This window comes from Triturus cristatus, chromosome 5_1 (genome assembly GCF_964204655.1).
Source record: "Triturus cristatus chromosome 5_1, aTriCri1.1, whole genome shotgun sequence".
Classification (NCBI taxonomy): Eukaryota; Metazoa; Chordata; class Amphibia; order Caudata; family Salamandridae; genus Triturus; species Triturus cristatus.
Window position 1 is genome coordinate 141,994,685 of NC_140587.1, and position 15,447 is coordinate 142,010,131.

Below are 15,447 nucleotides of genomic sequence, written 5' to 3' on the forward strand. Positions count from 1 at the left end.
ACAGTTCCCTAGGGAAGGAGGTCTTTGCATTTCCACATCAGGTGTGGTTTAGTGGGTTATTTGGAAACTGTGTAACCTGCCATCGTTTTTTTTAACCTTGGGGTCCCAGTTGGGCAATTGTGCGCCCTTCGTCTGAGAAAACGCCCCTTTTGTATGGTCAACTCCATTTTTTGCTGACTTCATTGGTGGTTTTCTGACTCTGCACACTTGGGCACCGATGTACAGTGCCCAGTGCATGTGCTCAGGCCCCTAAAACATCTAATGATTAGCAAATACCTTATTGGCATAGTTAACTCTCCTCTATGGCCATAGTATATGGTGGAGAAACTAGACCCATGGCATGGAATGCTAAATATCACCTGTGGACTGCAGCATGTATTGTGCCATGGACAAGGAAAACATGACTTCAGGATTACCATTGTAGCCTGAGTGCTGCAGTTTATACCTGCAACCTGACCTGTCAGAAGAAAAACCTTCCTTGTGAATATTAATAAGTCACTCCTATGTAGGCCTTGTAACCCACAAGGTATGGTGCATCAAATTTAAGAGTTGGACATGTAAAAATGAAATGTTACTAAGTCCCCCCCCCCCCCCCGTGGCAAGCCCCCATTTTCACTTTGGAAGACTCTGGCTATCCTTTGAGAAAAATATAAATTAAATATATGTTCTGCTATCTTGGGGTTGGGACCAGCTAGAAAAATGTTGAAAACCACTATTCTAAATATTTATTCAAAATCCAATCTTATGATAAACTAAGATTTGTAATGAACATTTAGGAAAACGTGACTTTTATAAAGTTACCTTTTCCCTTCTTGAAGCACTGGGAGGCTAATTTGCATTAGCTTGACAGCAGCTGCCTGTCGGTGCTTGACCTAAATGAGGTATGAAAACTCCTCACAGAGCAGAAACAATGGCTTGGGTGTGGGGATTTGATTTTCTTCCCCTTGCAGAAAGATCAATTAGGGTGGACCCAAGAAAGTTCATTAACTTGAAAAGAACCTGCCCTTTCATAGGTAAGTATAAGGTGAGACCTGCAGAAGGTAAACCTTTGTTCCCCCAGGCAGGCTGTCTCCTCACCCAGTGGAGGGAAGCTACTCCGAGAACAAGTTTGAAGTGACCACAAAGGACGAGGCTACTCGTGTCCCTGGGCACACCTCTGGCCATGCACCAGGCTCTGCACAAGGGACAAAGGGTTTCCTCATCTTGGATTTTAGGACTAAGGTTCACTGTGGGATTGTTTGCAGTAGGGCAAACAGGAACTTCTAAAAGAGTGGGTGGCAACTTTTACACCGTTGGTTACGGATAAGAGAAGAGTCACCCACCCACACTAGCTATTGCCAATGGCAATCTACCATTACTTCGCAGGCACTTCTTCGAACTACCGTTACTATGCATTTTTTACTTCGCAGGCACTATTGCTTAGCATGCTTTTACTACGCATGCTAGTACTATGCAAATACGTTTAGTTTGCATGTTTGTACTTCGCAAACAACTGCAACTCACCAAGTAGTGTCAAGAGCCCCGCAACAGACACCATGTTCAAGCGTAGAACATGGTTGGCAAAGTAACGTGGTTGGCAGGAATTTTAAAAGGAATTTTAAATCCCTCCACAGACACCATGTTCATGCGTAGAACATGGTTGGCAAAGTAACGTGGTTGGCAGGAAATTTAAAAGGACTTTAAAATTGCGGCACATAAAACAGGTAATTAACAATATTAAATTAATACATTATTCTAGAATATATTGTTTTATGAATTAAAGTGCAGAGAGTTTGGCGCATGTTGAAATGGGAACAAAATATATTAGGAAAATATCACCAAGTAGTGTGAAGAGTCGGCCGAAAGACACCATGTTCACGCGTAGAACGTGGTTGGCAAAGTAACGTGGTTGGCAAAATAAACACAGGATATTTAAAAGGACTTTAAAATGGCGGCACGTAAAACAGGTAAGTAACACATTATTTGAGCATATTTAGTTGTAGGAATTAAAGAGCAGAGAGTTTGGCGCATGTTGAAATGGGAATAAACTATATTATGAAAATATAAATATTATTATAGATAATAGGGTTTTTTTGTGGGTGAGTTTTTTTAAAATAGAGGGTGTCAAAAAATACTCTGGCATTAAAAATAATACCTGAGTAACTGTGTTAAATAAAAAAAAAAGAAAGTCTGTGTTTAAAATAAATGTTTTCCCAGGGATTTCAATTGAATGAAGAGAGTTAGTGAAATGTAAAAATAACATTTTAAAAAAAAAAAAAGATGATATAGGTGATATGTTTAAGAAAATAAAATGTCAAGGAAAATTAACATTGTGTGTAGTGTAAAAAAAGATAATCTCACGGTTTGCCATTGGTTTCGAAATCGCAATGTAGTGGTATGCGCAGTAATTTCCGGCGAAGCAAAAGCATTTTTAATCGATTTCAATGCAGTTGCAAACTAAAACCATGCGAAGTAAAATCGTGCGTAGAAATGCCAAATGTGAAGTAAAAGCAGCGCACAAAAAACTTGCACACTAATGGTATGCGAAGTAACAACACATATTCATTGCCAATCATAAATGCGGCACCCCAAAGCACCCTTCATAGAACACTCTCTGGACCTGTGAAAGAACAGAAGAATGACTGCACCGGCTGTTTGGTGACCTAAAGAGCTGAACCTCCTCATACTTATACTCAGGACAAAGAAGTGGACTCCACGGGTCAGTTGGCTGTCCTCCTGTAGAGCTACAGGAACACAACAAGCTGCAAGAGGCCTTCTTCCTGAAATATCTCCATGAATAGTTGCAACTGGACCTGTACTGGACCCGGCTGGTGGCCTCTGCTGAAGTGAGTCCTGACCCCTAAGTGCTATGTCTGAGGTCTTGGGACCCTTAGCCTTGTCTAACTGGACTTCTCCTTCCTATAATCTCAGAACAGCTGTGAGACTAAAAATAACTTAGACTTCCAGCCATTGACTGAATGGGGACAAGCCACAGAGCCGATCTGGCCAAGGCACAACTTTGCTGGGCTAAAGAAACAGGTTTCTACCTCTTGGTGCTTCTCTGCAGGAGTAAATCCATTGCAGCGGGCCCTCGGCATCGTGGAACTGATTATCGGACACAGCCTGCAGCCCTGCCAGAGGATTTTAACTTTCATTTCAGAGACTAGGTCAGAAGGTAAAATCTTTTACCAAGATAAATCTGCTTGGTGTATCCAACCCATGCTCCATTTCAGTCGAGCAGAAATTACACGTAGAACCCAGTCACATGCTGAGAGTAGTTTCTACTGGAGCTTTACCTGCTCTTGGCCCTTTTTCTGAATTGAATTCTGAAAATGAATATGTCCAGTTCCAGGGGCGGCACCTCACTTTGAGCGGAGAAGCCCCAGAGATGACAAATAAAATGGTAATGGATTTATTTATTAATATTTTATTTTTCAGCAACTCGTCCTGAACTAAGAGTCAGGCCTGGGCGGGGCCAGCGATGCCGAGTGGCAGCAGCAGGGAGCTGCGCGCTTTAAAATGCGCATGTCTCTTTGCCCGGTCATCTTGGGAACGGCCAGCCAGAAATGCGCATTTTAAAGTGCTCTAACCTAGCTAGGTTAGACATCTGGGTTAGAGAAAGCACAGGCCTCCAGTGCTCCTAGGAGCACTGAGAGAGCCTGCTCTATCCAATCCTGGTGCTGCTCTCATGCTGAGAGCAGCGCCAGGATTGGGTAGTGCAGTTTCTTGCTTCCAGAAGACACCCGAGGTAGGAGTACATTGCGCTGCAAGTTAAGTAAGTCTATTTAATTTTTTATTTATATTTTTTGTGCCCCATGCCTCACCACCCTCGGTACAAGACAGCTGCCACTGCCCTGTTCCCGTTATTGTTTTTTTGTTGCTTTGGTATCATTTTGTTGATTCAATTTTATTCTAATTTTATAAATTGGCTTAGAATTTGTTATTGTATTGTGTTTTTAATATTTTTTTAACTATTTTTGGTACTTTTAAATGCTTTACACATTTTCTGCAAGTTAGCCTGTCTGCTCTGTGTCATACCCACCAGGAGTCGAGCTTGGATTTAAATTGCTGAAATCTTTGCCTTACCTAACAGTGTCATTACTTTGTCACTAGTGGTGGACTGGGGTGGCAGAGTGGGCTAAAGAACGGTGATGGATCAAACTCAGATCTGTTGACTGGGTGTGAGTGTCTGATTGGTTCTGATGCTCCGTCCATCACCACCCCCTTTTGTACCACTAGTGGTGGACAGGCATCCACCACAACTAATTTTCACTTTCTTACACTTGGACAATCACTTCTTGAATGTATTTCTCTTCTTTTTTGGCAAGATTGAAGTATACTAAAAAGTGATGAATGGAATGCTGGAATTCATCTCAGAATGAATCGAGGGTGCATCCCAGGCCATCTTATTGTACACACCATGCCACCTTCATTTGGACTCAGCCATTTGCAAATAGGTTTTGACTCTGCTCCAATAGAAACAGTCCGGCCCGTACTGAAGGTCAGGTCCTCCCTGAACCAGAACACGAGCAACCCATGATCGGTGGCCCTGGAAAAACAACTAATAAAACGTGACTAACATTAAAACAAACTACATCTCACCTCACTTCTGAGAACCTTTAATTGCTCTAAAAATGCCTATACCGCAAGATTGCCGCTGACCGCGGCCCCCGCAGGGGGACAATCGGCGGTCGGCGCCTTAGTGCCCCCGGGGCACCGGTCACCCCTCCCCTCCCCACCGGGGGGGGGCGGGGTCGCAGTCCGGAGTCCCCCTCCTTGGGATGGCCGGAAGTGACGCGCAAGGCGTGTCACTTCCTGGCCCTGGGGTGAGGGGGAGGCTATTTAGCCTTCCCCCACTGTAATGTAAATAAGGTGCTCAGGTAAAGCGCTCCAACACCTTCAGCTCGCGCTATATAATTATGCAACATGTATTGCTGGCTTCCTAAGGCAGATAAATGATACAAGTGCTTGCAATTTTCACATACGCGATTACGGGCATTAATAAACCCCCCACACCTCAATGGAGAATCTGGTGCGGTACTCGCGCGATTCGGTCGGGGAGAGGGTAATATGGTACGAATGTCGTAAGCACCCCCTGCGTGAAGAGGTAATATAAATACGGTGCTCATGTTAAACTGCTCCAATGCCTTCCGGTCAAGTTCGCGCTATATAACTATTCATCATGTATTGCAGGCTTCCTATAAGGCGGATACATGATACCAAGACATGCACTGTCCACATCACGCGATTACGGGTATTACGAATCCCCTATTCTCCCCGTGCCGGCTTGTGTAAATACGGTGCTCATATAAAGCGCTCCAATACCTTTGGCGTCGAGTTCGCGCGATACAAATATGCAACGTGTATGTGCTGGCTTCCTATAAGGCAGATACTTGATACAAGTGCATGCATTGTTCACAAAATTTGCACCAATACCTTCCGGTCGAGTGCGCGCTAGATAAATAGGCAACATGTGGTGGCTGGCTTCCTATGATGCGGACACCTGATACAGGTACATGTATTACTCACAAGAATTTGCTCGTGCCCACATTCGCGCGCATTAGGCGTTTCCGGGCATTACGACGACTCCTGCACCTGAATGGGTTATTTGGTTGGTGCTTGTGTTCGGCGCTCTAATAATAAGTGGGAACACAAAGTCCACGGTCTTGGGTAACTTCCAGCGGTAGGTCATTTGGCAACAGATGAAGTATCAGCGTGTAGGTGACAGACATCTGCTCCCCGGGAACACCGTGCCCTGGGAGCACGCGCGTTGCCCTAACTCTGAGGCCCACCCATAGGGGGGCCGAGTAGCAAATCAAGTAAATAGGTTCCATAGCTGGGTGAAACCGCCATCATTGGAGATAGGCCCAGGTAAAATAGGGTTTCTTCATGTCTAGAGGACCATTGCGGTTGGGGGTATCCCCCAACGGAATCACTGGTCGCGTACTGCAGCTGCAGGAGACTGGGATCCTGGTTTACGGACACTTTACCGCGCTCAGGGAGTGCTGCTGACCTACATATGGTGCTGCTGTCCCAATAACTGGGGTGTCAGTGGGGCAAACACAAGGGGACATTATGTCAATAGAACACTTGTCACGCCCAGGGTGCATGCAATCTCTACTTCAACGGAGCTGGAATTTGGCACTGTTAAGGATGCTCTGGGTTTGTGGGGTGGCAACCCCCCCCCCCCCCCTGCCACCCTAGTACTAGGAAGCATGATGGGAGGGGCGAAGTAGGACTTAGTCATCCCTCAATACTTGAACTTTACAGACAGCGCGCAATGCTTAAGTCAGACAGATTCCCGAAGCTGGTAGGCCTAGGGGGGTCTCATCACTGAGGGATCTGTAGGGGCTTAACTCCCATAAGGAATAAGGGATGGTGGGCAGGGGCAAGAGCCACCCCTTGCCCATGGTCACGCGCGGGCAGCTAGGAGCACTCCTGGGCTCCAGGTTTAGCAATCAGAGGGGATTGGCCGAGGATTAAGTAAAACCCTTCTCGCCTTAATAGCCAAAGAGGGCAGGCCCAGAATTGTGAAGAGGTGTAACTTTCCCGCTGGGGGGCGAATAGTTCTTGGCACATCTTCGCAGGCCCAACTGGTCCTTTATTTCAGCAGACCCTATCCGATTGGGATGGCGTCTCGGGCTTTAGGGACATAGATGGGGCCATCTACAACACCAGGAGCTTTAGCTCACTGGTAAGTCTTGGGCCTGTGGATATAGGGGATCTCACAGGGTTTGAGTCCCTAGCGCTGTCACACTGTCATGCGGTGGCAGAATTTCAAACTCTTCTTTCTGCTAGGATGGTTCCCTTCCAGCTAGTTGCAGGAAGCCCTAGATAGGAGAGGTTGCAGGTAAGACTATAGCGGGTTGGTGGGGGGCCCTGGCTGCGACGGTTAGCCGCCTCTAGGGCTGTGGCGGAGTTACAGGGCGATCTGGAAGCAGGCCGGTACAAAGGGTACCTCTGCGCGGCACCATAGGGGGTGCCTGAGCCAAAACCGAGGAGCCTAAAGGGAGGTCCCGGAAGCTGTGTCGGCGCCCAGCTAGTCCTGCGGGCGGTTGTGGGCCTGAACAACCGGGGGTTTGCTATGCGACGCTCCGCCCCGAGAGGTGGGGCGTGAGTAGAATTACCAACGGCACGTGATCGTAGAAAGAATCACCTGGGGGGCAGCAACGGCGGGCAACGCCCGGCTCATCAGGCGGGCAGGCGACCCAGTTGGTTGCCTGCCCTTGGATCGCCCGTAAGATAACCCACCCATTACATATACTGGAATTATGTAATAAACCTGCAGCATTGTGTTACCCAACACCAACTGTCTTGTGTGTGTCATTTGGGTAACCTATTATGGGGGAGGGGGGACAGCGGGTTGCCCCTGGGGGTACTAAGCGTCTCAGTATTACCGTGAGTGAAATAAACGGAGGACGCTTTTAAATAAATGTTTATAGTTTGGTTGTTAGCTGCTGCGCCGAGAGAGGAAGATACAATCTTGGCGCCTCCGGTTAATTACATTCTGTCTGATCTTGGACAACTAATACGGATACTGGCAAGACGCAATATAAGGTGGTAATGTTTACTTTTAAGCAGCATGGTGCAGTAGGTATGGCTGGCGTACTCACCGGAGTCGGGGGGTCTCCTCCAGTCCTTGCTGCCGGGCTGGGCTCGGGGCACTTCACCCCCCAGGCCAGGAGGAGCAGCAGGGGCAGCGCGGGACTCCAGGTGCACCGCATCCCTCCTGCTGGAGGCGGTGGTGTCCTTCGGGGTAGGTTTAGTTGCCACACACTGACCCCGCCCCCCCCCTGGTGGGGACGGGATGGTGCAGGGAAGAAGAGGAGATGTACAGGCAGGCGTAAAGAGGACCGGAGGATGGAGGGATTCAACAGCTGTGGAGAGGGGCCCTGAAGACGTAAAGGGCCTGTGGAGGGGCGGGGGGTGAGGAGACGTGGTTTGGAGACCACGGGAGTTATGGAGGCGTTCTGGAGCTGTGGAGGGTTAGAAAGAGTCGCTGCAGAGCGATAGAAGAGCTGTAGAGTGAGAAGAGATGTGAAAGACGCAGACGTTGTAGCGAGCCAAGGAGATGGAGGGGCAGAATGACTGAAGAGGTAATGTTGATGGGGAGAGTGCAGGAAGTATGGAGGTGAACTGGAGCTGTAGAGAGGGCTATACGAGCTGCAGAGAGCACAGGAGGAGTAGATGTGTTCTGGAGCTGTAGAGGGTACAGCAGCTGCAGAGACCACAGGAGGTGAAGGAATACTGAAGCTATAAAGAGTTAGAAGACGAACTATAAAGTCATAATGGAGATGTAGAGGAGGAGCTGTGGAGGGCGAAGGGGACGTGAGGTGGTTCCGAGGGAGCTATAGAGGACCCGGGGGTGGGCCAGGAAGCGTTGGATGAGTCTGGCACTGCAGTTGTGTGCACGATCTTTGGGGGGCTGCTTGGGCTGCAGAGGGGGTGCGAAGCTGTCTGCAGGCTCAGTCAGGGTAGCAGCGCCCGAGAGCCGACACTCACAGCTGCTCTGCAGGAAGTGAACTCTCAGCCCCCCCTCCTTTTTGTCTTCATTCCCAGGGCTCATTAAAGTCCAGAGACCCTCCAAGCGCAGCAGCAGTTAGTAATTAGGGGGGAGCGGCCATGTGTCCAGCAGGGGCTACACAAAGCCTGAGACAGACTCACAGCCCAAGGGGACGGAGTGACTGGAAGCAGCGGCCGGGGGTGCAGGCAGGGGCGGTGTGAGGGACGGGAGTGCTGCCTGTCTGTCCGAGGGGTACAAGGGCGGTGGTGAGAGGTTATAAATGGTGGACGTCCCTGTGCAAGTGATGGAGGTGTTGCCAGAATTCAGCTCTGACTCTGACAAACAGTCCCACAGCTCGGAGTCTGACACAGTCCCACAGCTCGGACTCTGACACACAGTTCCACAGCTCGGAGTCTGACACACACTTCCACAGCTCGGACTCTGACACACAGTCCTACAGCTCGGAGTCTGACACACAGCCCTACAGCTCGGAGTCTCACACACAGTTCCACAGCTCGGAGTCTGAAACACAGATCCACAGCTCGGAGTCTGACACACACTTCTACAGCTCGGAGTCTGACACACTGTCCCACAGCTCGGAGTTTGACACACAGTCCCACAACTCGGAGTCTCACACACAGTTACACAGCTCGGAGTTTGACACACACTTCTACAGCTCGGAGTCTGACACACTGTCCCACAGCTCGGAGTCTGACACACAGTCCTACAGCTCGGAGTCTGACACACACTTCTAGAGCTCGGAGTCTGACACACTGTCCCACAGCTCGGACTCTGACACACTGTCCCACAGCTCGGAGTCTGACACACACTTCTACAGCTCGGAGTCTGACACACAGTTCCGCAGCTTGGAGTCTCACACACAGTTCCGCAGCTCGGAGTCTGAAACACAGTTCCACAGCTGTGAATCTGACAAACAGCTCCAAAGCTCGGAGTCTGATAAACAGGTCCCCAGCTCAACAGATAGATTTACAAACATTGGCAAAGCCTGATAGGTTCAACCCTTGCAGTCAAGCACTGGCAAAAGCAACAAAAGTGTCAACTGCAGAGCAAAACAATCAAGGAAGGATTGCCCTGGGTATTCAATGCATGGATGACATAAAATAAATATCTGATTACAGACTATAATTTTTAGCTGTAAAATAGGCGCTCATGCAGAGGATACATCAAAACAGCCAATTAAAAGCCAGGGAGTATTAAATACTCCCGTAGGCCGATAAAAAAAAGTGATTAACAATTTTCCTAACCAATGGCTGGACAGTCTTGAGCCAACTAAGCCAATGACTGATGGAGGCTGGACCAAAGCCCCTTAGATTATGGACTGAACAGAATGCACGTGCCATGAGTAGTGCAAGTGCCATTACACATCAAACGCAAAAAAGGAAAACAGTTACCACTACTCTACGTCACTGCATCCTACATTACTCTGCTCCACAGCACTCTAAGCTGCTCTACTCTTCTCTGCACCACTCAATGCCACTGCACGTGACGCCACTCTACTCTATGCTACTGCACTGTACTCTGCACCACTCTACACCATTGCACTCTATGCCACTGCACTCTATGACAATCTTCACTGCACCACACTGCTCTATCTACTGCACACTATGCCACTGTACTCTTCTCTCCTCCACTCCATGCCACTGCATTTATGCCACTCACTCTATGCCACTCTACTGTGCACCACTCTACGCCACTTCACTCTGTGTCACTACACTCTATGCCACTGCACTCTGGCCACTCTACAGCCCTCTACACCACTGCACTCTAAGCCACTCTACTGTAAACCATTGCACTCAACGCAACAGCACTCTACTCGGTACCACTCCACGTCACAACACTTTATGACATTGCACTTTATGCCATTGCACTTTACGACACTCTACTGTGCGCCACCAAAATCTATGCCACTGCACTCTAGGCCACTGGACTTTACGCCACACCACTCTATTCCAGGCAACTGCACTCTATGCCACTCTAGTCTACTCTGCACCATTCTAGTCCGTGCCGGTGCACTCTATGCCTTTGCACTTTACGCCACTGCACTCTAAGACACTTTGCTCTACTCTGTACCACTATACTTTATGAAACTGCACTCTACATCACTCTAATCTACTCTGTACCACTGCACTCTATGCCACTTTACTCTACTCTACGTCTCTTCACTCTATACCACTGCACCTTATGCCACTCCACTCTATGCTGCACCACTCTACACCACTGCACTCTACTGTGCACCACTCTATGCAACACCGCTGCACTCTAAGACACACTACTTTATGCCACTGCACTCTACGCCTCCGCACTGTACTCTGTACCACTCTATGCCACAGCACTTAAAGCTAATCTACTCTACACCACTGCACTCTACTATGCACTACTTTACTCTACTGCACTCTATGCCAGTGCACTTTACGCTGCACCACAGCACTCTATGCCACTTCACTCTATGGCAATCTACTCTATTGTGTACCACTGCACTCTATGGTACTGTACTGTACACCACTCTACTCTATGGCACTGCACTGTATGTCACTGCACTATGCACCACTCTATGACACGGCATTCAACTCTATACCACTGCACTCTACTCTATGCCTTCTGCACTCTATGCCACTCTACCCTACTTTATACCACTCTATCTTATGCCACTTTGCTCTACGCCACTCCACCACGGGGCTGTACACCACTCAATGCATTGTACTCTACTCCTCTCCACTCCACTTTACACCACTGCAGTGTATCCCAGTGCACTATACCGCTCTCTACTCTACACCACTCTATGCCACTGCACTCTACACTACTGCACCAGCCGCAGACGCTGCAGGTAAGAGCGGTGGGGCCAGGTGAGAGGGGATTTCGAGAGATGACCACAAGGGAAAATGAAATAAATAATTATTACCTGCAGCGGCCGCGACTGCACTACACTCTATACCACTGTACTCTAAACCACTCTAGTATATGCCACTGCATTCTGCTCTGCACCACTATACCACTGCACTTTAAGACAATTCACTCTGCGCCACTCAACTCTATGCAACCTCATGCCACTCTATGCCACTCTTTTCTATGCCACGCCACTCTATACCACTCCACACAGTGCCACTCTACACCACTCTATCCCAGTTCACTCCACTCAGTGGCACGCGCTACTCTACACCACTCTACTATACGACACTCTACTCTATTCCACTCTACACCACTCAACGCCATGCAGTCAAATCTATGCCACTCTAGTCTACCCCACTCCACTCTATGCCACTCTACTCTACTCATCTCTGTGCCAATGCACTCTCTACCACTGCACTCCACTCTACTCCACTCCAATCTACTCCACTCTACTCTGTGTCACTCCATGTCACTCCACTCCACTGTACGCTACTCTACTCTGTGTCACTCCATGTGGCTCCACTCCACTGTACACTACTCTACATCACTTCACTCTACACCACTCTATTCTACTTCAATCCTGGTGCACGCGCTGCACGGAACTCGGAGCATTACGTGCGCTGCGGTCACAGGGCTGTGCTTGGAGCATTAGGTGCGCTGCATTCACAGGGCTGTGCTTCAAAGCACCACAAAGCTGCAGGCCCCACCTGCAGCGCTGTTTACATTATGCCCCTTCCTGTATTGGAACAGGGACAGGTCATTTCACTTTTTTTAGACAGATTTATATAGTGCAAACTCGAGCCAAAGGTTTTGAAGCACTTTACATGAGCTCTAGTTACGTTACACAAGGACACTTTAATGAGCCTGTGCACCTGAGAAGGGTTCTGGGAAAGGTTGCGTGCGGTGGCCACATACACACTGTTAGCTGCTGGGGCAGAGATAACAAAGCTTTTATGGCAGAAACATGTAAATGTATCACCGTGACACAAACTTTTCTTTCAAATGAGCACTCGCTTCGCTAGCACCTGGAATCACTGCTCACTTGGCTCTTACATTTCGTGTGTTAGTACACTCACAATATACAGTGGGTTTCGAACAACAAAAAGCCATCAATGGAGCTCGGGGCAGTAAAACACCAACCTACAGCAAACCATGTTTTAAAGAGCAAACTACTCAACTACGTCACTGCGTTCACAGGGCTGTGCTTCAAAGCGCCATGAAGCAGCAGGCCCCACCTACAGCACTGTTTACAGAATGCCTCTCCCTGCATTGGAACTGGGGCAGGTCATTTCACTTTTGTTTAGACAGATTTATATAGCGCAAACTTGATACATAAGCTCTAGTTACGTTACACAAGGACACTTTTGCACGTGAGAAGAATTCTGGGAAAGGCTGCGTGTGGTGGCCACATACCCGCTGTCAGCTGCTGGGATCAGAGATAACCATGCTTTTATGGCATAAACAGGTAAATGTAAATGTATCACCGTGACACGAACTATTCTTTCAAATGAGCACTCGCCTCTCTAGCGCCTGGAGTCACTGCTCACTCGGCTCTTACATTTCGTGTGTTAGCTTTAAAAGACGAGTTAGTTTCTTGCACACAAGTACAAACTCGCGCACGCTGTAAAAACTAAAACAGCAAACATAACAAATACAAAAAAAACCACTCTCGCCGTAGCCCGTGGGTTAACAAGTGGGATCAGTGGGGTGAGTGCGGCCAAGAGCACATAGAGCGTTTCCCTTGCGGGAGCGAGCAGGAGCAACATCTGTTTGAAAGTTAATTACAAACAGATGTTGCCAAAGCTCACTCCCACAAGGGAATCATCAAACGTGCACTCGTTGCCATTGAAAGCAATGCAAAGCGTGCACGTTTTTGGCAGAAAAAGCTAATCGATTCCTAAAGGTCTCCTCCTAAGCAGCGCATGCGCGCTGCATAGGCGAGACCTAAAAAAGGCTGCAGAGAAAGCAGCAGGCAGGGCGAGAGAGAAAGAGGGGAACAAATTAATACCTGAATCACGTCAAGAGCAGGTGGGTGGGCACTGAATTGAGTTGAAGCATTCTGTGCTTGGTCCCTGCTCCACAGCAATGATCGGAAGTGATGTTGAGCCAGCACTGGCCAATTCAGGAGTTCTTTCAAGAAGAGTGATGTGAAGCCAACAAATGGTAAGAAATGGACGAACACCATAGCCCTATTTTGTATACAACAGTGTCTCACTGGCTCGACTCTAAAAAGGGACTTACAGCCTACCCACAGCTTACCATTGGTTGGATTTATTGTCACTCTCACTTGCTTGCTTCTTATTTGATAGCTTTCCTTGTTTCAGCTTGTCCATCTTGTGTCTGTGCCTCTCCTAGAGCATAACCACTTTACTAACTCTGATTAGCTGGCTTCTTACTGTCCACTGCTCACTTTTGGGGAACTACTTTATAGGTCATGAGTTGTTGTTTGTGAAGCATTTTGTTAACTACCAGTGGGCTAAAAGCCCGTCCATGGCTTACCAATAGTTGGCTTCCTCATCACTCTCATTTCCTTCTTTCATTTTTGTCAGTGCGTGCTAGCTTCATTTCCTCTTCATGTTTGTCCCTCCCCTGGAGAATGACCCAAGCACTTGTATCCTTCCACGGCTCTCAATTTTGAAGCAACTTTTTTTAGTGGAAGTTAAGGGTCGAAGTGCTCCAAAAAAAGTATGGGAACTATGATCCAGAGTGCAATCGGGGCGTGGTCAGTGAGCATGGAGCAGGATCAAAGGCATGGCTGAAACCGAAATATTCCGTAACTATTTTGTTGGCCTTTCAGGTAACTGCTTATAAAATAACCCACACCATAAAGGAAAAATAAATGCAAGTTAAAATAATCAGTGCGAGATGCACTATTTTATGTTGTGAAACCTCTATTGGTTAATGCAATCACTGCAGATATCTGAGCCTGTAACCATAGTACAACAAAATGCAATTCTGGTTTGTGCAGTGAGGAATCGTTTCTTGTGTGTTTTTAGTGTTATGAAGTCTAAGCCTGCGAAAGAAAGCACTGTGAATATGTACGTCATTATTGTAAACTTGCATTACACATAGTATAAAACAGGCTGCTACAAAGTGTGCAAAACTATGTAGGTTTAAGATAAAAAGGTGCTTTTTAAATAATTATCTGAATAATATACAGTCTGTACCTATTGCAAATGTTTTTTATAACTGTCAATTAAAAGCACACACTCCACAGCTCAGATGGTCACCCAGTAATATCTTTCAAAAAGAATACATCTTTGTTGTCATTAGGAAGCTTCAAGTGACTCCCTCAATTAAAGCTAATACCGGCTTCCGAACAGCGTTTACATTTGTAGAGTAAACAAATGCAGTCATGTACATTTCTTTCAGGCAGCAGACACCCTAGCAAGAACACTTGACTCTTATTCAGCTGTCTGTACCTCTCTCAGCTTCTTAGCACAGGAGATGCCAGTAGCGGCCCGTCCCCTTCCAAAGTGGTGAGAAGGCTGGGGGAGGGAGGTGGGCGCTCGGGGGGCAAAACAATGAACAAAAATAACTTACCTGAACAATGCCGCCGCTACCTGCCACATTGCGCTCTTCCTCTGGGCACAGGCTCCCAGAATGTGCTGCGGCCAATCCCGACGCTGCTTAAAAGCAGCGTCAGGAATGCCCTGAGCGCTGGCAACTTGCACTCCCAGGCAGACTGGGCGCCTGTGCCTTCTCGCTCCAGCCCCAGAATTGTAGCTGGGGCTGGAGAGAGCTTCACTGTGCATGAGGGTTTGTCCGGCTTCAGACGGCCGGCCAAACCCTCAGGCGCAGTGAAGGGAGTGCCCACTACTCCCCCACCAACAGTGCCATCCCCTGGACCCGCCCCCAAGACTCATCACAGTCCTGGGGGTGGGTCCAGGGGGATTAAAATAAAACAATAATTAAACAGCTTTAAAACCTGTTTTATTATCGTTTTATTTCAGGGAGGTGGGAGGGGGAGGGCAGGACTCCTCCGCCCTAATGGAGGGGCAGCCTTCCACTTCAGCGGAGGCATCTCAAATGTCGGAATTAACCATCCTGGGATGGAT

General features: G+C 48.1%; 1 protein-coding gene across 1 annotated transcript in view; it reads right to left on the minus strand.

The window, feature by feature from the left end:
• Positions 1-8,317, minus strand: part of LOC146830421 (uncharacterized) — a 197,176-nt gene extending 188,859 nt beyond the window's left edge. The window contains exon 1 of the mRNA XM_085604646.1: positions 7,593-8,317. Within this exon, the coding sequence (XP_085460772.1) occupies positions 7,593-7,703 (111 nt within the window). The 5' untranslated portion in view covers positions 7,704-8,317. The remainder of the gene's footprint in view (positions 1-7,592) is intronic.
• Positions 8,318-15,447: the final 7,130 nt, after the last annotated feature.